A 25,745-nucleotide genomic window follows, 5' to 3' on the forward strand; every position below is an offset into this window, starting at 1 on the left:
AGGAAGTTAATGTAAGGTAGACCGTGTGTGGGCGTGTCCGGCTCGGAGTCGGCCGGCCGCGGCTCATTTCCTCTTCTTCTTGTGTTTCTGCGCGTTGTCGGGCGTGTTGTCGGCCTTGCGCTTATTGGCGGCGCCCTTGGAGGTTCCGCTGGGGGTGTTCTGGTTGGCGGGACCGCCCTTTTTCTTCTTTTCCGCCCGTTCCTTCTCCTCTAGCTCTTGGTTTTCTCTTTCGATTAGCGTGATTAGCGTATTACATCTGAAAAAAAAATGCAAATAACTATTGTGAGTTTTTTTGAAGTGAATACTTTAGCGGCGCTGGGCACTTTTTGAGGCGGGGAAAAAATGATAAACTCGAGACGGCGTAAGGCGATCACGTGACCGTAGGATTTAGATGGCCACTCATTTAGATGGCATTTAGATCAATAAAGAAAAACTCAATGACATTACATGAAAAAGGTTCTAATCTTGTACGGGCTGAAATACGAGGATCTCACAGTTACATTCTAACTTTATATCACTCAAATATAATTCAATAAAGCTACATCTTGATGAAATCTCTAATAAAAGTGAACTCTAGTACTGGTGAATAAAACACAAAATAGCATGACCAAATATATTTAGATGCGAGGTCTGCAAGGTAACTTTACAATTTCTATTCGAATTTTAAACAATTAACGCTACAAATTTGAATTTCGAATTTTAAACAAGCTCACTGACCAGCAATTTCGGAACTTAAGTTTTTCAATAGAAAGGAGGATGGGTCAATTATACATATACTTGGTCAACCAGATCTTGACAGTAGAAAAAGGCGGCAAATTTGAAAACTGTAGGCGCGAAAGGATATCGTCCCATAGAAAATTTGAATTTCGCGCCTTTTTTTACTGACATGATTTGGTTGACCAGCTATAGTGCTGCAGACATTTTGGACTAGTCATTGAGTTTTCACTTCTGTCGGCACTCCCGGAGTGCAACCCGTTGGTTTTTTTTCGTATAATCTAGCACTAAACACTAATAAATGTGTGTATAGTTTGTAGCTTTCTAATAGAGCCCGAAGGCTAATCCTATTGTATATTGTTAAGTAAAACCGCTCGTGCCACGTGCCACAACCACCTGCATAAAAAATCGGTACTTCGGTTACTGAGTGCCGGCGAGTCGAACGCTACAGAACCAGTCTAAAATGTGTCATCGAGATGCGTAACAAAGGCGCGTTATCGGAGAGCGCACCTACACTGGTTTTTTGAGCGTTGGACTAGCCCGCGCTCAGGTGCCAAATAGAATAATTAGGACCCTTTTTTGCAGGTAAGTAGCACGTGCGGTTTTACTGAACAATAGACAATAGGATAAGCCTTCGGGCTCTACTAGAAAGCTACAAACTATAAAGCCCTTAAAGCTTTGGATTCCTCCGAAAACGGTGCCGTCATATGACGGCCGTCATATAGCGGCAGCAAAAGACGGCCGTCTTTACGGTGGCGACATGTGGAAAGTACCACGGCGTCATAACACACCGTCATCCACCAAGGTCAAAGCGGCAAATTTGAAAAATGTAGGCGCGATGGGATAACGAACGTCCCATAGAAAATTTGAATTTCGCGCCTTTTCCTACTGACAAGATTTGCTTGATCATCTATAATTTACTTGGAGGATGAAATATCATCAGAAGAGGAAAATAATCGTAGTACGGAATCATTTATTCAAATCTCGTGTCATTTATTCAAAATGGCGTCACCGCTATCTAATAAAACGTTCACGAAACTATCGACAAGGTCATGACGGCCGTCATCTTACGTTACGTTGACAATCAACGTAACGTAACGCCGTCTAGGAAACCGCGCCATCTTGTTTACATAGACAACGTTCTAGTGACGTCAGTCAACGCTATATAGCGGCCGTAATATGACGGCACCGTTTTCGGAGGAATCCAAAGCTTAAAGCTGGCCACACACACTAGGTTTTGCGTGTCGGTTTTGCTTGTGCAAGCAAAACTAACAGGCACGACCGAGTTCCATTGGGCACACACACGTAACGACAAACCTGCACAAACTCTCAGTTCAAACCATCATGGCACCGGTAGCGGTGGTTGACGTCGACGCAATAGCGCTATTAAGTTTATATTTCGTCAGCCATACACGCATACAAACCATGAATCCACTCCACACTTAGGCCCACTTGCACCATTCCTCTAACCCGGGGTTAAGTGGTTAAACCGTTAACCTAGTGTCAAATTATATTGGTAACCATGGTTACTCCAGGTTTAACCGGGTAACCCCGGGTTAGTGGAATGATGCAAGTGGGCCTTAAAAAATAATAAAACTGGCCAAGTGCGAGTGGGACTCGCGCACGAAGGGTACCGTAGCATTATCTATAAAAACGGAAAAAAAATCATGGGAGCCCCACTCCGACTCGCACTTGGCCGGTAGTATTTGTTGTACTAGAGGCAACAGAAATAGATCATCTGTGAACATTTCAACAGTCTAACTAGCATAGTTCATGAGATACAGCCTAGTGACAGACGGACGGACGGACAGTGGAGTCTTAGTAATAGGGTCCCGTTTTACCCTTTGGTTACGGAACCCTAAAAATCCTCTACAATTGCATTTCGTTTGCGAGACGACATTGTTGCACAGTGACTTGCGACCTATCCCCTCGGCAATCACTGGATAACTGAAGCCTATCAAGCCTGCCAGCCACACACGTTCAGTTATGCCTGCGCAAGCGAAGTGCGCAAGCACAACCGACAGGCAAAAAATATAAATTTTGATATTTTCAATTTTGCTTGCGCAGGCAAGGAGTTTGCTTTCTCAGGCAAGGAGTTTGCTTGCGCAGGCAAGGAGTCATGTCATACACACGTTCAGTTATGCCTGCACAAGTAAACTGTGCAGGCCTCAGATCATAGAAGGTACTAGATATCTGACGGAGGCGTGGCGCGTGTCGCCGCAACATGGTCAGGCTGACCATTTTTCTTTCCGCCGTAAGACCGGTAAGACAGTCGCAATTTAGCTGTCGTAGAAAAATGTGCTCGTCAATTTACGTAAAATGCCGGTTTGTAGCGTTGTTTCGTGTAGAAATAGGAGTGCTAGCAAAAACTATAGGGATCATGGAGTTACATACCACATGTGAGTACATTTTTTTTTACGTATTAGTCAATAAAACAACACATTTTAACAAATAAATCCAGTGACGTATGATTTTACTCAGTCGGACCATTTTGCCAAACAAACGCGTGGCAATTTGAATATGCATTCTACATTGACGGCTTAGCATGGAAAACTATTTGTAGTGTGCTAGGTAACTGCGCAATGCATTAAGCCGCTAACGATATCCACAACGGCATTATTGTTTCTTAGTACGGCCGCTAGCCGGTTCCCTTCTTTCCGCAAGGAACTAGAGTGGCGCTCGTGCATAATTGAGGTTTAAGCGTTATCGATAAAAATATCTGGATATAGTGTGTATGGAAGTAATTATTTTTCAATTAAAATTTTACTATTATTTTGTAGTAGTATACCTATTAATTGTTAATAAAAATTCAGTAGGTAGGTACGTCAAAGAAAAAAACTGTTTTAAATATTATTTATTACATTGTAGTTTATACCTATAAGTAGGGTTTGCAATCCGGATCCGAAATGTAAGTATGAAATTATCCGGATCCGCGGATCTTCTCATACATATCGGATCCGTCGTGAAAATCCTACTCGCGTCTAACGACAATCCCAAAGTAAACAATATAAACAAACAGTAAATAAAATCGTCACTAAATTTTATACCAATTACGTTAGGTACGTTTTGATAAATATATAACAATCTTTCGAATCATTGCTATTTTTTTACCTTACAGTAGAAACCTTTGTGACAGAACTTTATGGATTGAATAATATAGGTACTTACCTTAATCGTACCTTAAAAATCTTAGCTCGCAAATAAGGTCAAATGTTTAAAGGTAGGTATATAAATTAAGTCAATGGCAATTATTACTTACTTAAAACATTTTAATGCCAAAACAATAAAGTCATGTTTAGAACATAATACAAAATATCGATAGCTGTTGTAAATTTATCGACTTGTCCTACTCTCTAGCGTCGCCGCTCTTGTCCTTTACCCCACGCGGTTCGGCCAATCACAGCGCGTGAGTTGGTTGTCTGGCCACGCCCTTAGTGATGTGGTGGGGCACAGTTGGAGACACCGAGTCTCGTTGAAATTATGCTTCGTTATAAATCTCCTTACTTCTATGATCTGAGGTGCAGGCATAACCATCGGTTATAACCTAGTGTGTGTGGCCGGCTTAAGCCGCTGAGTAGACGCACCTGCGCTGCAGCTCGACGGCGGTGCGCGACTTGAGGAACCAGTCGAAGCGGAACTGCGGCGCCGCGTGCACGGCCGCGCGCAGCTCCTCGTACACGTTCTCCTTGTCGAAGCCCAGCTTGTGCAGCATGCACACCAGGAACCTGCAACCATACAAGGTAGGATCCGGTACAGGTGGTATACGCGTGCCTCCGTGAGGGACAAAACTAGAGATGCAACGGATAGTTGTTTGGCCGGATACCGGATATCCGGCCTGGACACTGGCCGAATATCCGGTATCCGGCTGCCGGATATTCGGCCGGCGGAACTATACCTATATTTTGAGTTTTGCAGGTGCGCGTCGGCAGGTTTCGACCTGTTTCGTAGTGAACGTTCGCGCGGACACATTTCTAGGATAGTAACGAGTTTTATCATGTCATTACGTAGTATGTTCGTTTATAGTTACAAGTGCGCGCGCGTATTTTTGTGGAAACAAGTGTATTGTGTGACATTGGTTACGTATTCATTTCTATCTACTGTGTCGTTAGCATTATGACCGTAACTTTTTTTAGATTGCATTTTTTACCCCAAAATGTGTTAATTTTACTATCCGGTATCCGGCCGTATAGTAGGTCACTATCCGGTATCCGGCCGGATACTAAAATAACGGCCGGATAGGCCGGATACCGGATAGTAACCGGATATCCGGTGCATCTCTAGACAAAACATACGCAATGCGACACTATGATTGGACGAATTTATTTGTTGCCCACCATAATCCATACTAATTTATGGTGGGGAATAAAAATAATGTGAGACAAGGACAAACAATAAGAGCGCTTTCGCTGCTACTCCTACTGAAAGATACATAAGACTATCCCGTTCGGTCATTTCCCCCCACCCCTCATGCCTGGTCCAGTTAAAATACTAGGTTCATGCCTGCAACACATCAAACCACACCTAGCACACCACACCATACACTACACACACAGATACCGCATTATGAAGCGTTTACAAAGAGTACGGGTTCATCAATGATAGGTGCAATTTTACATGTAAAATGCTACGATTTGAGCAGCACAACTAAGTTGTAATACTACACAATTTTACACTATAACAGCCCAAAAGCTTCATTCTTCATATTTGTAATTTACAGTGTTTGTGTCTGAATGAAATGGCTACCCTGACTCTAAATGCCCAAAAGCTTCATTCTTCATATTTGTAATTTACAGTGTTTGTGTCTGAATGAAATGGCTACCCTGACTCTAAATGCCCAAAAGCTTCATTCTTCATATTTGTAATTTACAGTGTTTGTGTCTGAATGAAATGGCTACCCTGACTCTAAATGCCCAAAAGCTTCATTCTTCATATTTGTAATTTACAGTGTTTGTCTGAATGAAATGGCTACCCTGACTCTAAATGCATACACTTTCGACAAGAGGAGCGTACAAAAGTAGTTCTAGTTTTTACCATGTGACATGGTTCGTTAAATAACTAATGTAAAACGGCCGTTAGGCCGGCGCCACTGTTCTGCACAGTGCACATATATAATAGTAGTTTCTAGTTCTACGTTTCTCTCTGTTTTTATTACCTATTTCTGATTTATTTGTAGTGTATGGTCATGAAAATTAATTTAAATGCCATTTCGTACCTTGTCATGGCACAGTGTTGTTAGCATGAGGTCCCTAGCGACTTTCATATTGATTGTCACTGTGACAAATGACTGTACGAAATGGTACAGAAATTAGATTCTTTGACTTTGTACAAAACGTCCTCGGAAAGAGTAACATGATATCATAAAAAACCGGCCAAGTGCGAGTCGGACTCGCGTTCCAAGGGTTCCGTACATTAAGCCCGGCTCACGCTTGACTGCACATTTCTAATAGGTTTTCCTCTCATCTATAGGTAAAGACCTATTTTGTGTATTTTTTTCAAAATTTTAGACCCAGTAGTTTCAGAGATAAGGGGGGGGAAATGGTCATTTTTTGCCTATTTTCTTGAATAACTGCTAAACTATTAATCCTAAAATTATAAAAAAAAATATATTTGAGATTCTTACAATGAGCTCTTTCATTTGATATGTAACACGATATAGTCTGAAATACTTTATTTTTTAATTTTCTCATTTACCCCCCAAAAATGGCCTCCATTTATTTACGTTACACGTCCATCTTTGGGCCATAAACTTACATATGTGTGCCAAATTTCAACTTAATTGGCCCAGTAGTTTCGGAGAAAATAGGCTGTGACAGACGGACGGACAGACAGACAGACGCACGAGTGATCCTATTAGGGTTCCGTTTTTAGGGTTCCGTACCCAAAGGGTAAAAACGGGAGCCTATTACTAATACTCCGCTGTCCGTCCGTCCGTCCGTCCGTCCGTCACCAGGCTGTATCTCACGAACCGTGATACCTAGACAGTTGAAATTTTCACAGATGATGTATTTCTGTTGCCGCTATAACAACAAATACTAAAAACAGAATAAGATAAAGATTTAAGTGGGGCTCCCATACAACAAACGCGATTTTTGACCGAAGTTAAGCAACGTCGGGCGGGGTCAGTACTTGGATGGGTGACCGTTTTTTTTGCTTGTTTTGCTCTATTTTTTGTTGATGGTACGGAACCCTCCGTGCGCGAGTCCGACTCGCACTTGGCCGGTTTTTTTCTTTTGATGTACGGAACCCTAATGAGGCGAAGCATACTTATACGGCACTAAAATATAATGTAAACATGAATTACCTGTCCTCTTCTTCAACATAGTTTTTGCCTTTGTTCGTGCCGTACGAAATCCTGAGCTGGTGGAAGGGAGCTCTGTAGCGAGCCATTTTGGCGTCCAGTGCTTTCTTGATGGAGGCCCTTCGTTGTATCTTCGCTTCTCCCCTCTCTATCTGTCCCATTATACGGTCAATGTCTTGCAGCTCATGGCATCTCTCCCAGAATACTGCCGAGTACTCCATAACCTAAATAAAGATTATACTGGATCAACCAAATCTTGTCAGTAGTAAAAGGCGGCAAATTTGAAAAATCACGGGTTAGCAACACTGTGTTCGAATAATTCCAAAATCGCGTGTCATCTGTGTGTTATCTGTGGAATGTGGATCGTGAATGACAGCCATCATCTTATTGTTTACATTCTGAATCGGTTCTATTTCAAGAGAAATTTCTGCTGTCACCATTAAATACCAAGATTAAGCATGACCTCAAGCAAAGCTAAGGTGCCTACAATGTACAATCATGCTCGTTGACGGTAAACATTACTAAAATTTGAGGTTATGATAATTCACTCGAACTGACGTATGAAGGGCGGAAAAATAAACACGTTTTGGTTCGATGTACATTGCTGCTTTTCTTAGCGCAATTCTGCTCTTTGAGTGTTACATGGTGTTACCCTACTTTAATTTGCAGTACATTGCTACTGACAAGATTTGCTTGACGCACTATATTTTGTTTTATTTTAAACAAAAGGTGTATGAATATAGATGTCCTATTAAGTGGATTGCTTGAAGCCGTCATTGGGTTTTAAGTCAATTGTGACTGTGTTCATACAGTATTTTAAAGAAACGGGACTCAATTCTGTATGATTATTTAACCACAATATTCTGACGTTTTGTACCTACACGTACATAATCGCCCAAAGAGTGATTTTATCACTGCCAGCGACCCGCCAGGCGTCTGTCTCTGTTCATAGGCGTTTTTCGCTACATATGGTTTTTCCTGTATTATCGGCTACGCTCGTAGCGCGTACTCACGCTGACAGTGCGTCAAAAGGCAACCCCTTAAGTCTCTACTCAGTCGTCAGGTCGTTTTTTGTGTAAAAATTAGTTAAAAATTAAAGAATACATATCAAAATAAACATACCTCCTCAGGAGTCTTGCCTTCGACATCTTTAGCGATGTTATCGATGTCGTCTCTGCCATATTTTTCATTAGCCTTAATGAATTGATTGAAATCCCGTTTGGTCCAAGTAGTGAAACCTAGGTATCAGAAATTAAAAAACATTAACTGTAGGTAAGGGGTAGCATAAGGGTCCTCTGTGTAAGGGCGCGAAGTGAGAGTAAAGTTTAAGTTTTCGATGCAGACCACAACGATTTAGGCAACAAACTTACAGTCAATCTTGTATTAGTTTGCGGTTGAACTTGCTATCAAGACGAAAAAATAATATGCTGTCATTACATGACCTGTTGTGTCCGTACACATATGCAAACCTATTAAAAAAAAAACGCAGATTCATTGATTATACCTCGCACTAATATGCGAGTACGAGCGAGAAACATAGAAAGTAAGATACGTTATCGATAGCGTTTACGTCAGTGCCAGACTGGTGGTAGCCACACGGGGCAAAGTGAGTGTGGGTACCTTGTGTGAGTAGTTGTTCTTTTTCCTGGACCTCCTCTTCAGAGAGCGCCTCCGCGTCGTCGATCTTGCGTTGCTCCTCGCGCTGGATCTTGGCCGCGTCCGGACCCAGCTCCGGGTTGCGAGGCACTTTGTAGCTAGAACAACATGTGCCTCACAGAGTGGCGCAGACAAGCCATCCTCTAGACTGAGCATAGTAGCGCTACCCCCTCTGCCACAAATATACGGTAAGTAGTTTTACTCCATCTTCGAATCAAAGTGTCTTTGTGTGACGTCCGTGTCTTTGAACGGACCAATCACGGCACGGGACTCGCTCACCTCGTCCCCCGAACCCCAGTATTTTTGGCAGCATCGGTTTCATGAAATAATTGCTCTAAACTCCGTCAAGAGGATTCCTAGTCTATGCCGAGTGGAAATGGGGGGAACCATGGGGTAATTTTGGGCTTACCTCCAAACAAATGATAACAATTATTGGATTGCTTTCTGCGAGTGTGTGAAAACAACATTTCTTATTTTTACCCGATTACGGTAAGGGTTGTGGCAACGTAAGCATTTTTGCCCAAGCTGAAATGGAGACCTTCGCTGTCGCTCGTCAAAAAACGGGGGAGGGTCTACATATTTCGCGTTTTGTACACATATTTAATTACGCAAACGGTCTAGCGCGAGGGGGAGGGTCTATTTTACGAAAACAACCGTAGTCGGGTTAAAGTTTTTGAAAATTTTGCTTATTATAAAAATAAAGGCCTGTGCACACCGGCTTGCGTGTGCGTGATGTGCACGTGCGCGTGCGCTAAAATGTTGGAGCCGCACACGCACACGTCACGCAAGCGGTGTGCCGTCTCTCATAAGGATCTGTATACTACAATGTAACACGTATTATTACACACACGCCTTAAATGTAACACGTATACATGTATTATTTTGTATGGAGAGCTTTATGATTCAATATTAAATGCGTCATTCAGAAATTGATGAAATTATACAGATGAATCTTGAAACGCTTCAAGGTTAATTCAATAGGTGGTTCTACATTTTCTTCCATTTCTAGTCTAGTAATATCGTAGGAACTTACCCCAACGTCTTCCTGTAGTGGTAGATCTCCTGGTCGAGTAGCTCGAACAGCCTGGGCGGGAAGAACTGGAAGTCCTGCACGATGGGCTGCTTCGGCGGCCGCGGCGCCTGCACACATACACACAAACCGATATATATATAGTTTGTAGCTTTCTAATAGACCCCGAAGGCTAATGCTATTGTCTATTGTTCAGTAAAACCGCACGTGCTACTTACCTGCAAAAAAGGGTCCTAATTATTCTATTTGGCACCTGAGCGCGGGCTAGTCCAACGCTCAAAAAACCAGTGTAGGTGCGCTCTCCGATAACGCGCCTTTGTTACGCATCTCGATGACACATTTTAGACTGGTTCTGTAGCGTTCGACTCGCCGGCACTCAGTAACCGAAGTACCGATTTTTATGCAGGTGGTTGTGGCACGTGGCACGAGCGGTTTTTCTTAACAATAGACAATAGGATTAGCCTTCGGGGTCTATTAGAAAGCTACAAACTATACCACAGACAGTTTACAGCCGCTAGCAAGATAGTCGCCAAGGGGGTGAAGGCCCATCGGCCGTATTAACTGGCATTTAGGACTTTTCAAAAGTCTGATCACATTATTTCTGGACGACCTTTACGCCGTTTTTGAGTTATAGCAAAAATTCTTCCCTTCATTGTAAAAAATACGTAGGTATAGCGCTGTGAAAGTTATGTATGTACATGATTACTAATAGCCACAGAACAAGTAGAATGGCGATGCGAGCAGGGTACGTGTCGCCGCCGGTTATGAGCAAACGCTCGCATGCTAGTACTCGCCCGCGCTGACCGAAAAACGTAAACATGCCTTTTGCGCCACAATAACGTTAAAGATAAGATAAAGATAAAAGATAGTTTATTCAAGTAGGCATAATTACAATGCGCTTATGAACGTCAAATAAAGCTAGGTAGACCGGCTCCAACCCTACACCTCTGCCCCGAGAAGATTTAAATCCCCCCTCAATTGGAGGAGGGTATCCCAATATGGGACCGGCAACAAACTCGGCGGGACACATCTTTTCAAAAATAATTACATCTTATAATTAACATGCATTACGAGAAAATAAGGGAAAAAATACAATTTAAATTACTATAGAATTCATGCAATTATACACATAAGGTGTAATAGAAATTTGATTTAGAAAATATACATATGTACATGGAATCATACAAAATCGTAGCTCTTTCAGAAAACATATCAAATTCTTACAAAAGGAAAAGAAAATAAAGTTATTAAAAGAAATGGGAAAACATATTATATAAATCTGATTGATTATTATTAATTACCAACATATAATATTTGATGTGCTTTCCTGCTTACCTGAGCTGTGTCACCTATAACTCTATACATAATACAATGTTTTTAATTGCTACTACTTTTTATTAGTTAGTTTCTGGTTTGGACCATGCATGTTTGTCTGTCAAGTAGTCCTCGACTCTGTAATAAGCTTTTAACATCAATGACTTTTTTAAGTAATTCTTAAGAGCTGGAAAGGGTAATCTTAAAGCATCCTCAGGTAACTTGTTATAAAAATGAATGCATTGCCCAACGAATGACTTTTGTACTTTACGGACACGAAACTTTCTGATAGCAAGCTTATTTCTATTTCTAGTGTTAAAGTTATGGACATCAGAATTCTTAGTGAAGGAGTCTAGATTCTTAATAACATAAATAATACTATCATATATGTATTGGGAAGCTACAGTTAAAATATTAATTTCTTTGAAAAGTTCTCTTAATGATTCACGCGCTCTTAAGTTATATATAGAACGAATGGCTCTCTTTTGTAAGACAAATATAGTCTGTATGTCAGCTGCTTTGCCCCAAACCAGAATACCATATGACATTACACTATGAAAATAACTATAATAAACAAGGCGAGCTGTTTCAACATTAGTCAGTTGTCTAATTCTCCTCACGGCGTAAGCGGCCGAACTTAATTTGTTAGCTAGTGTTCCGATATGAGGACTCCATTGTAGATTTTTGTCCAATGTTAAACCAAGAAACAGAGCTTTATCTACCATCTCTAAGCATTCATTATTCAAAAGTATTTTAGTATCGACTGGTTTAACATTCGGCAAAGAAAATCTAATACATTTGGTTTTCTTAGCATTAAGAAGCAAATTGTTCATAGTAAACCAGTTAAGTACATTAACGAGTGTGCTGTTAATTACACTATAATCGGTAGATTTCCGATCAACCTTAAAAAGTAATGATGTGTCATCAGCAAAAAGAACTATTTCACAAAGATTTTCTACTATACATGGCAAATCATTTATATAAACCAAAAACAGGAATGGACCCAAAATAGAACCTTGCGGCACTCCTAATTGGACTACAGCTCCGCTAGACTGGGTTTTGTTTACAACAACTGTTTGTGTTCTATTGCTAAGGTAAGAAGACATAAAGTTTAGGGCATTTTCTGACAGACCATAGTGTTCTAATTTCAAAATGAGCGTTCCATGATCCACACAATCAAATGCTTTAGAAAGATCACAAAATATGCCAATTGCATCACAAGAATTTTCCCAAATATTATAAATATGTACCGAAGCAGCATCGGTCGTGGAACGGCCCTTTGTGAAACCAAACTGATTGCTTGTAAGTAAAGTATGTCTGTTGAAGTGACCCAGTAGATCATTTAACATTAATTTTTCAAAAACTTTACTTAGTACAGGAAGTATTGATATTGGTCGGAAATTAGCCATATTACTCGAGTCACCAGATTTAAAAAGAGGAATGACTTTACTATATTTCATAAGATCTGGAAAGACGCCTTGTGAAATTGAAATATTATAAATTACGGCTAAGTAAGGCGCTATTACGTCTATGACATGACTAATGACTCGAACTGATGTTCCCCATAAATCTTCCGTTTTCTTTAAATTGAGTGACTTGAATGTTTTAACAATATTTGCTGAATCTACTTGACTAAACTCAAAGTTAATATTACATTTCTTAACATTAGCGCAAAGTAAGGAATGAGCTCGAGACGAAGATGAATGTAGACATTTCGTGGTATTAATAGCTATTTTAGAAAAATAATCTTCGAATGCCGAGGCAACATCGTTGTTTGACATGGTAAGTTGTTTATCCGAGACAATGTTGACTTGACAATCGCGTGATTTACATTTACCAGCTTCCCTATTTATAATATTCCATGTTGTCTTCACGTTCAGATTAAGAAGCCAGACATCAAATCTGTCTAAAGGAGGCGTATCCATTCACCAGGCACACAAGTTTTTACTACCGTTGCGCGAGAAATGTGGAAATGTGGAGAGGAACGAGCGGCGACACCGGTTCCGATACTAACTGCGCGCGATAGCCGTTCTAACCTCTTTAATATGTTCTGTGCTAATAGCACCCGTTCAAGGTCTATTTTTGACGGACGGGTGACTACGGAAGCCTACACTTAGCATGGCCCGACATGCTCTCGGCCGATTTATTGCCATCCAGCCAAACAAGACATCCGCGCCAGGTCACAAACATTTCTTCATATAAAAGAGTAGTACCACGATCCCGACTATCGGGTCGTCCGGCCTGGGAATGAAATCATAAAATACCCGATAGTCGGGTTTTCGGCACTAAATGTGTTAATACTGATAAATCGGTTCAGCCGAGTACAGTAAGAACGATATGTCATATGTACATAGAAGACCGTCGTGTGATAAAGAGGGGGGCACACTACCTTTGGCTGGTTATGTATTTACATGATTACTAATAGCACCCGTTCAAGGTCTATTTGTGACGGACGGGTGACTACGGAACCCTACACTGAGCATGGCCTAGTTCAGCCGAGTACAGTAAGAACGATATGTCACAGGGAGGACACGCCATACATCAAAAATGATTTGCGTTTATGTGTGCGCGGCACGTCTGCACACGCGTCATTAAGGTTCTGACGGAATCCTGACATGCTCTCAGTAGAGCGACTTACGCACACATTCATGTCGCGGCCTGTCCCGGGCGAGGTAATCCGAATCGGGGCGGGGCGGTGCGTGTCTGTATGCTAATACTATTGGGTGAATCAACTTTTTCTTGTCACTGCCATGGTTACGTTCTCCTGGGTCACCCTTAAAAACCTGATTTTTAGGCATTTCAACTCACCAAACACGCTTTTTTGTGCTACTTATATAAACCCTTTCCATTGAGGTTCATACCAAGCGTGTCAGAAGAAGGTGGTGTACAATGTCTTCTAACAAACTAAGCTACTATTGTCTCTTGGCTGACCGGACAGAATAACAAGAAAAAGTTGATCCACCCTATTACTTATTCTGTGGATATGTATATAGAAGGATGCGTCCTCACCTGCACCTTGGGCGCCTTTGGCTCGGAGACGCGCAGCGCCTCGCGGAAGTACGCGTCCACGGCGTAGTTGGCCTTGCGCTCGCGCTTGGGCGACGCGTCATTGAGTTTCTGACGGAATCCTGACATGCTCTCAGTAGAGCGACTTACGCACACATTCATGTCGCGGGCGACGTAATCCGAATCGGGGCGGGGCGGTGCATGTCCGTTCTGTATGTGCTCTCAGTAGAGCGACTTACGCACACATTCATGTCGCGGGCGAGGTAATCCGAATCGGGGCGGGGCGGTGCATGTCCGTTCTGTATGTGCTCTCAGTAGAGCGACTTACGCACACATTCATGTCGCGGGCGAGGTAATCCGAATCGGGGCGGGGCGGTGCGTGTCCGTTCTGTATGATAATACTATTACTTATTCTGTGGATATGTATACAAGAAGACGGCGTCCATACCTGCACCTTGGGCGCCTTAGGCTCGGAGACGCGCAGCGCCTCGCGGAAGTACGCGTCCACGGCGTAGTTGGCCTTGCGCTCGCGCTTGGGCGACGCGTCATTGAGTTTCTGACGGAATCCTGACATGCTCTCAGTAGAGCGACTTACGCACACATTCATGTCGCGGGCGAGGTAATCCGAATCGGGGCGGGGCGGTGCGTGTCCGTTCTGTATGTGCTCTCAGTAGAGCGACTTACGCACACATTCATGTCGCGGGCGAGGTAATCCGAATCGGGGCGGGGCGGTGCGTGTCCGTTCTGTATGATAATACTATTACTTATTCTGTGGATATGTATATAGAAGGATGCGTCCTCACCTGCACCTTGGGCGCCTTGGGCTCGGAGACGCGCAGCGCCTCGCGGAAGTACGCGTCCACGGCGTAGTTGGCCTTGCGCTCGCGCTTGGGCGGCTCGATCCAGCTGCCCATCGGCAGCACCTTCTGCTTCTCGCGGTAGTCCTCGCCTGCCGACACACACACAAATTAACCTGTCATATCCCCATAGCTCAAATATGAGCCGTAAATAAATTTTCCAGATTTCCCACGATTTTCAAAACCTCCCACTTCAACTCCCAGTGGCTCAAATGGGAGCCATACTGGGAGACAACAACAATAGTTATTTGTACAACAAGAGATCAAAGTTTGATATTTCTTCGAGTGCTTATTTTGAGTCCCGTGCAAGCGAAAGATTCTATAATAGAATCTTGAGCGTAGTAAGGGACTCAAAAGCGCACGAGATGTAAATAACTTTGATCTCGTGTAGTACACAACATTTTTCACCTCAGCAGTGAGAACATATTAGAGAACCCGAAAAATGTATTCCTTCTTCATCACTTACCTCTATTCACTCATGTTTTCTTAAGATTTTTAAAATTTTAAATTTTCACCTTAGCAGCTCGAACAAGGGTACTTTGCTACTTAAAAACAGTGAGCAAAATCGCATTTTGCTCATTTTGTCCCACTCAGTGAGCAAAATGCGATTTGTTCGAGCTGCTGAGGTGAAAAATTAGTTTTCGGGTCGCGGGATCGGGCAGGTTAAACACTTTCAACTTTGACTGGTCGTAACGTGTTCTGTTCCTGTTGTGAGTGATAGAATGATTGGTATCATTCTGCAAGGAACTTTATTAGAAATCGAATGTAAATTAGTATACAGCGAAACCTGGATAATTGCAATCTCAAGGGACCGGCAATTTTTTGTCAATTAACCAGGTTTTTCAATTAAGCAGGTCGTGCCAATTAACGAGGTTCAAAAAATCGTTGTGTCAATTATAGAGGTTCTCATTAATAGAGGTTGCGTTCTGACAAATTGCTGTTATGGAGGTGCAAATAACAATTGAAAGAAGATTTACAAGCTTACGTTATGGGTTTCTGGTCTATATATTATGTAACTTGCACTTTTACACTACATTAATTACTACTTTAATTTCTTATAGTCATTTGGGTTTTTTTTTAATCCCTTGATATGTAAAAAGCATACTATGTTTTTGATTTAATCAAAACTATTTCACCTACTACTCTGTGATAGATAGCCAATAAATAAATTGACTTCCGGATGAAGATTTAAAATAAAATTATCATTGCTATTAAAATATTGTTTCTGCTCTCTACAAGTCTACATTCTTTCAATTATAGAGGTAATAAGTAAGACTTGTTTCAATAATAGAGGTAATGAGAAGAGCTAAAATATTTTTTTTAGCACAGTGTCAATTATAGAGGTCTTAGTTGCAATGTGGTCAATTACAGAGGCAAAATTCCGAAAGGCAATTAAATCTAAATTGCAATTATAGAGGTTCCAAAATTTCAATTATAGAGGCCTTTTGGTCTCAAGGGACCGGGACCGGATCTTTGGTTGCAATTATTAAGGTTTTGCATTTATCCAGGTGTCAATTAACCAGGTTTCACTGTATTTTCACAAATAAGGTTTCAAACGGAATAAGATATTCCGGCACAAATTTCAGCCATTCGAAATATAGGTGTACGAAATCGCGGGAATACATTTGAGCCGTTTTCAAGGTCCCGGGAGATCTGGAAATTTTATTTACGCCCACATATTTGGGCCCTTGGGATCGGACAGGTTAATAGTCGCCCGTACAGAACCGCCGCCACATAAACGTAGTTACACTCTTGTTTTATAACGACATGCTAAAATAACATAAACATTGAAGATAATTAATGATTAATTATATTTTATTATTTGTGTGTTGCGATTTCTAACAATTCTAACAAAGAAAACTAATTTCAGGCGTAGATATATGTTACTTCAATGTTTATGCCAAGTTTCGTGTCATTCCAGCATGTCGTTATAAAATGAGAGCGTAATTCGATTCGATCGACGACGATCGGCAGTGAATTGAGATTTCCCGTACGATACAATTTAGCGAACGGTTCGGTGCGACAGACGCTAAACGATTGGAGACGGACATCGAGTTAGCGAAGAGAATCAAAATTTAATTCTATGGGCATTTTGCCACGGCTCATGGGAGCCTGGGGTCCGCTTGGCAACTAATCCCAGTAATTGGCGTGGGCACTAGTTTTTACGAAAACGATTGCCATCTGACCTTCCAACCCAGAGGGTAAACTAGGCCCGTATTGGGATTAGTCCGGTTTCCTCACTATGCTTTCCTTCACCGAAAAGCGACTGGTAAATATCAAATGATATATCGTACATAAGTTCCGAAAAACTCATTGGTACGAGCCGGGGTTCGAACCCGCGACCTCCGGATTGCAAGTCGCACGCTCTTACCGCTAGGCCACCAGCACTTTTTGCTGGAAAGCTGAAGATTTTATACAACACCTTCAAACTGATAAACAGAATCTGTCGTGGCGCCCGGAGTGTCCATGGAGAAAGCCCTTAGTGAAGACTCGCCGAGGCTCTCCAACTTTTGCTTCAACTCTTCGGTCTGAAAATAAATTTACTCAGAAGTCGCGAATTGTCACTGTGAAATACATACTTGGTATAATTATTTTAATACTTCCGGCGATACCAAAACATGACGTAAGGACAGAATAGAAGTGAAATTTAAAGCTACCTACTACTAAGGTAGGTTATACCATAGAGAAAAAAATACATAGAGTGCTCACTCCATACATCAGTTTTAGTACCAAAAAGACTATTAGCATCTAGCATCGAGTAGCGGAACTATCAGTACTGCTACTTGACAATAGATGTAGCACTGACCGGAAAGTCTTATGCTGTTGAGATAAGACTTTCCGGTCGGTGCTACATCTATTGTCAAGTAACAGTACTGATAGTTCCGCTATTCGATGCTAGATGTAGACACTGAAATTAATAGTCTGAACTGATGTATGGAGTGAGCACTCTATGTATTTTTTTCTCTATGGTTATACTAAGGTATATTTTAATTTTGTGCTTGCAAGCTTAGCACGCATAGGCATACAAATGTGTATAGGGATGGCGTTAAAATATAGCGTTTCTGACTGTAAAGTTAATTTATAACTGTCAATTTAAAACTCACCTTAGTTTCCCCTTTAGCCAGAATGGAGTCGATATCCTCATCAGTGATCTCCGAGTCCTTGGAGGAGAAGACATGGTTGGCGCCGTGGCGGATCATGTTCAGCATCTCGTCCTTGTTGAGCTGGTTCTTCTGGTCGACCAGGCGGCCGGACTGGATGACCAACTTGTCGAGCCGTAGCTTCACTTCGGCGCGCTCCACGATTTTCTCCTCGACTGTATTCTCCGTGATGAGACGGAACACTCGCACCTGGACATTTAAGGCAATGTGACGTTACTTGGGTATTGACAGACTCCTCTTGACCTAAATCATTGAATCTCTCACTCTTGTGTAATCCGATTATGAAACTTGCTTAGCTCGTATTAAGGCAGTCGTGTTTAGCCCTAATTATAGTAATTATGTACATATGTACAACTGCATATATTTTTTTTTTCTAAAACAGTGAAATAATATAATTTTGACATTTTAAATAGTGACAGAATAGTACATTACATACCTAGGGAGGTGAATTCGTGAATGCTCCAGATCGCGATCTGGGGTTTTACGAATTACCGCCCGGGGTTTGTCTAGTTTTACGTCTTGCCTTGGCCAGGAAGTGAGATTATCTCCTCTCACTTCCTGGCTTACCTTGGCCTAGGGTGACGTAAAACACATTGTATGCCTCCTTTACTTTTATGAGCTCGGCGTAGGCGAAAGCTGGCGTGATACCGCTCTGGACCGAGCAAAGTGGCGTGCTCTTGTGTTGGTGGCCAAGACTCATTTTGGGTCATCGTGCCAGCCAAGTAAGAAGTATGCCTCCTTTACTAATTAAAAACAAATGACTGTGTCTTGAACTTTTTTCAAAATCCTTAATAATAAAGTATTTTGAACCCTTCGAAGACTTCGAACCCGTTGAAAATCGTACCCTTCAATAAACCTGCCATTAATTGAAGTGACAAAACCTTACCTGCTTCTTCTGTCCAATCCTGTGCGCTCGGTCCATGGCCTGCATGTCCATCTGCGGGTTCCAGTCGGAGTCGTAGATGATGACGACATCCGCGGAGGTGAGGTTGATACCACAGAAACCCACCCTCCAATAAACCTGTAATTAATTAAAGTGACAAAACCTTACCTGCTTCTTCTGTCCAATCCTGTGCGCTCGGTCCATGGCCTGCAGGTCCATCTGCGGGTTCCAGTCGGAGTCGTAGATGATGACGACATCCGCGGAGGTGAGGTTGATGCCACAGAAACCCACCCTTCAATAAACCTGTAATTAATTAGTGACAAAGCCTTACCTGCTTCTTCTGTCCAATCCTGTGCGCTCGGTCCATGGCCTGCAGGTCCATCTGCGGGTTCCAGTCGGAGTCGTAGATGATGACGACATCCGCGGAGGTGAGGTTGATGCCACAGAAACCCACCCTTCAATAAACCTGCAATTAATTCGTGACAAAACCTTACCTGCTTCTTCTGTCCAATCCTGTGCGCTCGGTCCATGGCCTGCAGGTCCATCTGCGGGTTCCAGTCGGAGTCGTAGATGATGACGACATCCGCGGAGGTGAGGTTGATGCCGAGCCCGCCCGCGCGCGTGGACAGCATGAACACGAACTTGTCGCTGCCTTCCGCGTTGTACTCCTCGATCTGCCGGTTGCGATCCTCGTGCGGCGTCTGCCCGTCCAGCCTGCAGTACTGGAATAGTACATTATTGTCGAGGTTCGGAAGTAGCTACTTGCAGGCTGAGGATTCGTTTTAAACGGACGACCTTGGGAGTCCGTTTAATTGAATCCGAAGCCAGCAAGTAGCCTTCCAGCCGAGTCATATATAGTGCTTTTCTCAAAAATGGTGCAAGAAATAGAAATATTTTACAGAACTTACAGAAGCAACGTTCTAATTTTCACAGAAAAAAATACAACCATTAAAAAAATTTGCTTGCCGCCTTTAAAAAAAAAAGAAGTGTATTTTTCTGCTGAAAATACGCCAACCTATTTGAGACACCTAAATAGTCGCGGTACCAACATTAAGCCTGTAACAGACTATCGCACCGCACCGCGACTTTGGAGCGTCGCACCCATAAGTGAGAGCGAGAAAGAGATATCTGTTTCACCCATAAGTGAGAGGGAGAAAGAGATATCTGTTTCTCGCTCTCACTTATGGGTGCGACGCTCCAAGGTCGCGGTGCGGTGCCATAGTCTGTTATAGGCTTTATAATAATAAGTGCTGATCATCTGTTTGGCTGTTTAAGGGACCTATGCCTTCATTTGATATGGCCATTTAAAGTTTTAAAAAGTTTGGAACTCGTTAAATAATGGAATTTGTATGCGACATTGCCTTGGAGGATATAATCAAACGGAGACGCCATGTCTGTAATTTTCTGTACAAAACAGTCTGCCGATTTTTGCGGGGGAGGGGAACGTCAAATGTATGCGTAACGTAAAAATAGCCATGTCAGATAAACGTCAGTCCATACATTGTGTATGACCGTTGGCCGCCTATTTTCGACAGAGGGGAAAGCCTGTTAATGGCTACTCCGTTTAGTTGTATCCTCCAAGGACATTGCAGTCCCGAAATCGAGACTGCAATGTTTTTAACTTTTTAATTTTTTGAATGACCATAAACTACGCACTTCGCGACCTATTTTTTAACCGGCAACGTCGACTTTGCCGTCCATTTTTGAGAAAATGTATATGTCTATGTTAGCCGTCTGGTTATTGTGAGGGCTTATGATTTCCGCTACGTCCAGCTGCACCGACAACAAATAAGAGGACTGACCCTTGAACTGAAAATGACAGGAGATTGAACGTTGCCTGGCGGAACACATCAGACTCTTTCAAAATGTCCGCTAATTTCGAACATCACCGGTAACTCCATCACATTAGGATCCGTTTTTGGAACTACCCGATATTCTCAAATTTTACCCGAATACACCTTATATTTTTATTTCCTTCTTGGCATTTCGGATATTACAAAAAACTGTAATGATTTAAGGCTGAAAAAAAATATCCGCCCCTTCCAAGCTAGAAAAACGCCCTAATTTTATTAATATCAGTCACAGTTCTAGATCGAACTGTTTTTACGTCGCTTATTTTTAGTATTTTTACCCAAACATCAATATACCTATTCTAGTAGATAATCAGGACTTGCCAAGTCCCAAGTCCGCCTGCACTAGAAGATATGAATGGCGATTTACTGAACAGGTATTGTCCCCAAGGACATCAAATCGCATCCAAGGCATCTCGCATTTTTAATGTTTAGATGTTTGTTTGGGGCGCAGGGTCGTGATTCTATCAAATATAGAGAAGAGCATCTGGAGCCGCCGAATTAGCTAGGTCCAAAAAAACCTTACCTTATACTGTCTCCAATGGCAATAATCCTCCAGTATATCCAGCATCCTGGTCATCTGCGAGAAGATGAGCACCCTGGAGCCCTGCTCCTGCATTTTGGGCAGCAGCTTGTCGAGGATGGCGAGCTTGCCGCAGTTGTACACGAGGTGCTCGTCCGTGGTGTAGGGCGGGCCGGGCTCCGCGCCGTCGAACAGGTACGGGTGGTTGCAGCACTTGCGGAGCTGCATTAGAATGTTCTGCAGTCGCATCTTCTCCACCTTACCGGCACCGTTCACTTGAAATATTTAAATGCAAGTTAAAAGGCGAGTCTTTTACATAGGCAGCCGAGCTATCACATGATTGGCGCGACAGTATCTCGCGGCGGGATAGACTACCCGTCCCTCTTTTACAAAAAGACGGGTGGTCTATCTCGCCTCGAGATACTGTCGCGCCAATCATGTACTAGGGGTGCAGGCAGATGAACTTAACACAAAAATAATGTAGGCTTGTAAAATTCAAGAAATGGAGATTCGAGGAGAAGAAGCCAGGCTTAAAGATCTACAGTGTAATTAACAGCATTGAATTTCAAAATACAAAAGGATGCTTGCTACACAAGTTGTAAATATTTATGCAACAGGCCACTGCTCCTCTCTTAATTTCTCACTGTTGTTAGGTCCATTATAAAAAAATCCTTGACTAACTTTAAACAAGAAACATGTTGTGCTAGTGACTAAAAACATGTGAGTTAAACAGTATAATTAGTTTAATGTTAGTATGACTTACTAGTTTAAATTCGACTTGGCTAACTTCTACTACAAACATTAACTCACAATTATAGACATCGCGAAATTTATTTAATTACCTACTACAAAACAAACTCACCAACATCAATATCCTTCATTAGAACCTTTGTGTACCAATCTCTCTGCATTTTGCTCAGACCCACGTATACTTTCAGCTCCTTCTTAGGTTTCAGTTTCTTCTCCACTTCCGCTTTAAGACGTCTGAGCAAGAACGGCCTCAGCACAGCATGCAGCCGAGACACTAGCTGATTGTCACCGAGTGCTGCGTTTGTGTTGAACCACGAGTCAAAGTCCTATGGAATTAATTATTATTATGCAACATTTCATATTGATACTAGGATAATACTACATTTCTGGAACATCCATCTATACACATAGTCCCAAAACTATCAAATAATATATCCATATTCCCATTATATAAATTGTAAGCAAATACCTCATTTGAATGACTCACAAATCGGTTTGGAAGTTGCACACCTTACCGCTAAGCTGCCAATTTATTACAAAACAACTTGTGTCTAGTAGGTATTACTAGGAAAATAAAGCCAGTGTAAGTTACTAGAAACTAGGAAATTACTAATGCAAGCGTTCTACGACCATAAAGAGTTCTTTAAAATTTAGGAACTTAGGTAGATGTACTATGTTAAATACAACCTACATTATGTAGTGAAAATTCATACTTAAAATATAATCTTTATACACTGTATAAAATGTGACATGTAATTTATATTATCAATAAATATTATGATTATGATTATGAATGTAAAAAAGATGAGTGCCAAATAATGAGTTATAAAAGAAAAACTTACATCAGAACTATTAAAGACATCAGGCAACAAGAAGTTGAGCAGAGCCCACAGTTCGTGAAGATTGTTCTGTAGCGGAGTACCAGTTAACAGCAGTCTGTTCATACTCTTAAACTCCCGGAGCAACTCCGACAGCTTGGACTTCTCGTTCTTGATTCTGTGGGCTTCGTCAATCACCATGTAGCGCCATGTGAACTTTTTGAATACTGAGCGTTCTCTGATGATCATTTCATATGATGTGATACAGACATCCCAGTTGCCTGGCATTAGGGTTTCGCGGATGAATGTGTTCTATAAAATAATTGTATCACAATTAGACTTCCAACTAGGAAACAAATGAGAATATTTTGATTTGTATTATTATAAGTAGTCTTGGTCACTTCTTGTAAGACATGTATTGTCATTATAAAAAAAAATTTTTTTGTTGACCAAAAGCCGCATACTGAGCCAGCCTCAGATATTTGCCGCACCACATTTGCCATGGCGAGGCAGCCTCGGTTCGTAAATCGATCAATATAACAGTAAACATGTGCAAACCTTACCCTTGTATCTTGGTCTCCAATTAAACATACAGCTTTCAAGGAAGGACACCATTTCTTGAACTCATTCATCCAATTTGTAAGTGTTGATTTTGGCACAATCACAATATGTGGTCCAGGAATGTTTCTAAAATACAAAAGAAAATCTATACCGTATTTTTCTCTCATTTTTGCCCTGACCGGTATTACTTTAGGGCTTATTGTCTATTAAATTTCCTAGACGCACATTTAGCACATATTACCCTACATAAAGCATCTTGGCAACTTAACAATAATTTTTGCTTGAAATATTGATGAATTATATAAGAAAACTTACTTAAAACTTTTCATATAACCAAGCAGTGATATTGTCTGTAAAGTTTTTCCAAGGCCCATCTCATCAGCAAGAATCCCATTAATTCCGTTTTCATAAAGTGATATCATCCAATTGAGGCCACGAACTTGGTAATCTCGCATCTCTCCATTCTTAATGTATGGCGGAGAGGACTCAAATCTAAAGATGCTCTTAACCTTTGTGTTAGTCTCTGCAAGCAGCTCCTCATCTTCCTCTTGTTCTGTTTTGCGGTGGCGATGACTGAAAGAAACTTATATTGAATGTACTGTGCTTATAATAATTGTACAAACTTATTTTACAACTACTGTGATTTGTGATCATCACGTTTATTGTCTTGCAGATTTTATTAACTAATGGTATTGTTTATAAATGTTAATCTATAATTTGGTGTTCACTTACTCGCCCGCAGACCCAGACGTATCAAGATCTTTGTTTTTCTTTGGTCTTCCTGCTTTCGCTTTTGGAGGACTGCTTCCAGATTTTGGTGTGTTTGTCATAAAATGCGAGAAAATTTCAGTTTGTTTCAACAAAAAGTCGAATCGCTTTGAACGGTCAGTTTCAATCTTACTTTCGAAGTCGCCTTCTTTACCTCTCGACGAAGTGGTGTCGCTTGAAGAGCCATTCTACAATAAGAATTCATTTACAAAACTTAATAATACTCACACGAAATAATGAAAAATAGTATTGATGTCAGCACAAAAGCAAAGCGTAAATTAAAAAAAATGCTTACGGAATTCTCCCCAACATCTGCTACTTCCATGGGTTCTTCGGTTTGTGACATGGTGCCCAAATTGAATGGTTAAATAAGTACAAAATCACGAATTATTCCACACTTAATTCGAGAAAATAATTAGCATTATGTTCACGATACAAACGTCGTTGGACCTGCGCCGGTCACAGTCACAGACAAGCTATGGATGGAGACAAGACAAGAGCACACCATAAACCACAACCGCACTGCAATGCCGCGAAAAAGCGGGGAAGGGTAATGTCATTGTCATTGGTCGTCGAAAAGAAACAAACTCACTGCTGTTTCTTGTCTATGACTTTCAAAGCGCATCACACAATGAAAAAAGAATAATATGGAAGCGACATACCTACAAAAAAAGTGTGGCCGACGCCATATTGCCGAGAACTGAACATGGCGGTCTGTAGTGCTGCGAAGACAAGTTGATATTTGACAAGGATATCGATAAACTAAGTTGTCATCATTTTAAACACATAAACCTATTAGATCCACTTAAAGAGAAGAAAAACATAGTGTACAAAAGGCGGAGTTTATACGTCTTATGACATTCTCTACCAGTCCACCTTAAGCCCTAAGCCTGCCTTAAGGCAAAGCAGAAAAAATGTTGATGTTGGCCTGTAACTTAAGATAACATATAATTGAGAGAACGCTATTTGTTGGCTTAGGAGTCTTTATGACGGCCGTTTGCATTATCGATACCTACTCTAGTTCATAATCGTACTAATTACGATTAATTAAGACGATAGTGCAGATATCACAAAGTTGCAATTTAATTATTAATATAAATGCATAGATGGTCAGGCAAGTCTTGTCGGTAGAAAAAGGCGCAAAATTCAAATTTTCTATGGGACGATATCCCTTCGCGCCTACATTTTTGAAATTTGCCGCCTTTTTTTACTGACGAGATCTGCTTGACCATTTATAATTAGCGGTATTGTGAACTAGGGTACCGTTATTAGTTAAATATAACATAAGAAGATTATTCTTCCTATGTAGAATAAAACAACATTCATACACAAAAATATTCTTTATTCATTTCTGATTCGGAATAATACAACTTTGTTCAGGTAGTTCCAGAAAGATTCTTTTTCCGTTTGTTTTTTCTATAATATTGGAAACGTACATCAAGGTAAGTTTGTATTACTTACACTTTTCATCAGCAAGAGTTTGTGTTTTGCCTTATATTTTCTGTTCCAATGGTTTCTAACCATTTTTTCTCGTACATTCAGTTCAGATTTCGGTA

General features: G+C 41.4%; 1 protein-coding gene across 1 annotated transcript; it reads right to left on the reverse strand.

The window, feature by feature from the left end:
• Positions 1-12: 12 nt before the first annotated feature.
• Positions 13-24,675, reverse strand: LOC134662449 (chromatin-remodeling complex ATPase chain Iswi). Its single transcript, XM_063518678.1, has 17 exons — positions 24,485-24,675; positions 24,154-24,377; positions 23,737-23,994; positions 23,424-23,547; positions 22,885-23,172; positions 22,155-22,368; positions 21,296-21,567; positions 19,414-19,641; positions 17,980-18,225; positions 17,298-17,403; positions 14,822-14,967; positions 9,702-9,808; positions 8,633-8,766; positions 8,135-8,250; positions 7,016-7,236; positions 4,299-4,439; positions 13-256 (listed from the first exon to the last, which is right to left on the reverse strand). The coding sequence occupies exons 1-17, from the start codon at positions 24,533-24,535 to the stop codon at positions 64-66; spliced, it is 3,069 nt and encodes a 1,022-aa protein (XP_063374748.1). The 5' UTR covers positions 24,536-24,675; the 3' UTR covers positions 13-63.
• Positions 24,676-25,745: the final 1,070 nt, after the last annotated feature.

Source organism: Cydia amplana, chromosome 3 (genome assembly GCF_948474715.1).
Source record: "Cydia amplana chromosome 3, ilCydAmpl1.1, whole genome shotgun sequence".
In the NCBI taxonomy this organism is placed as follows: Eukaryota; Metazoa; Arthropoda; class Insecta; order Lepidoptera; family Tortricidae; genus Cydia; species Cydia amplana.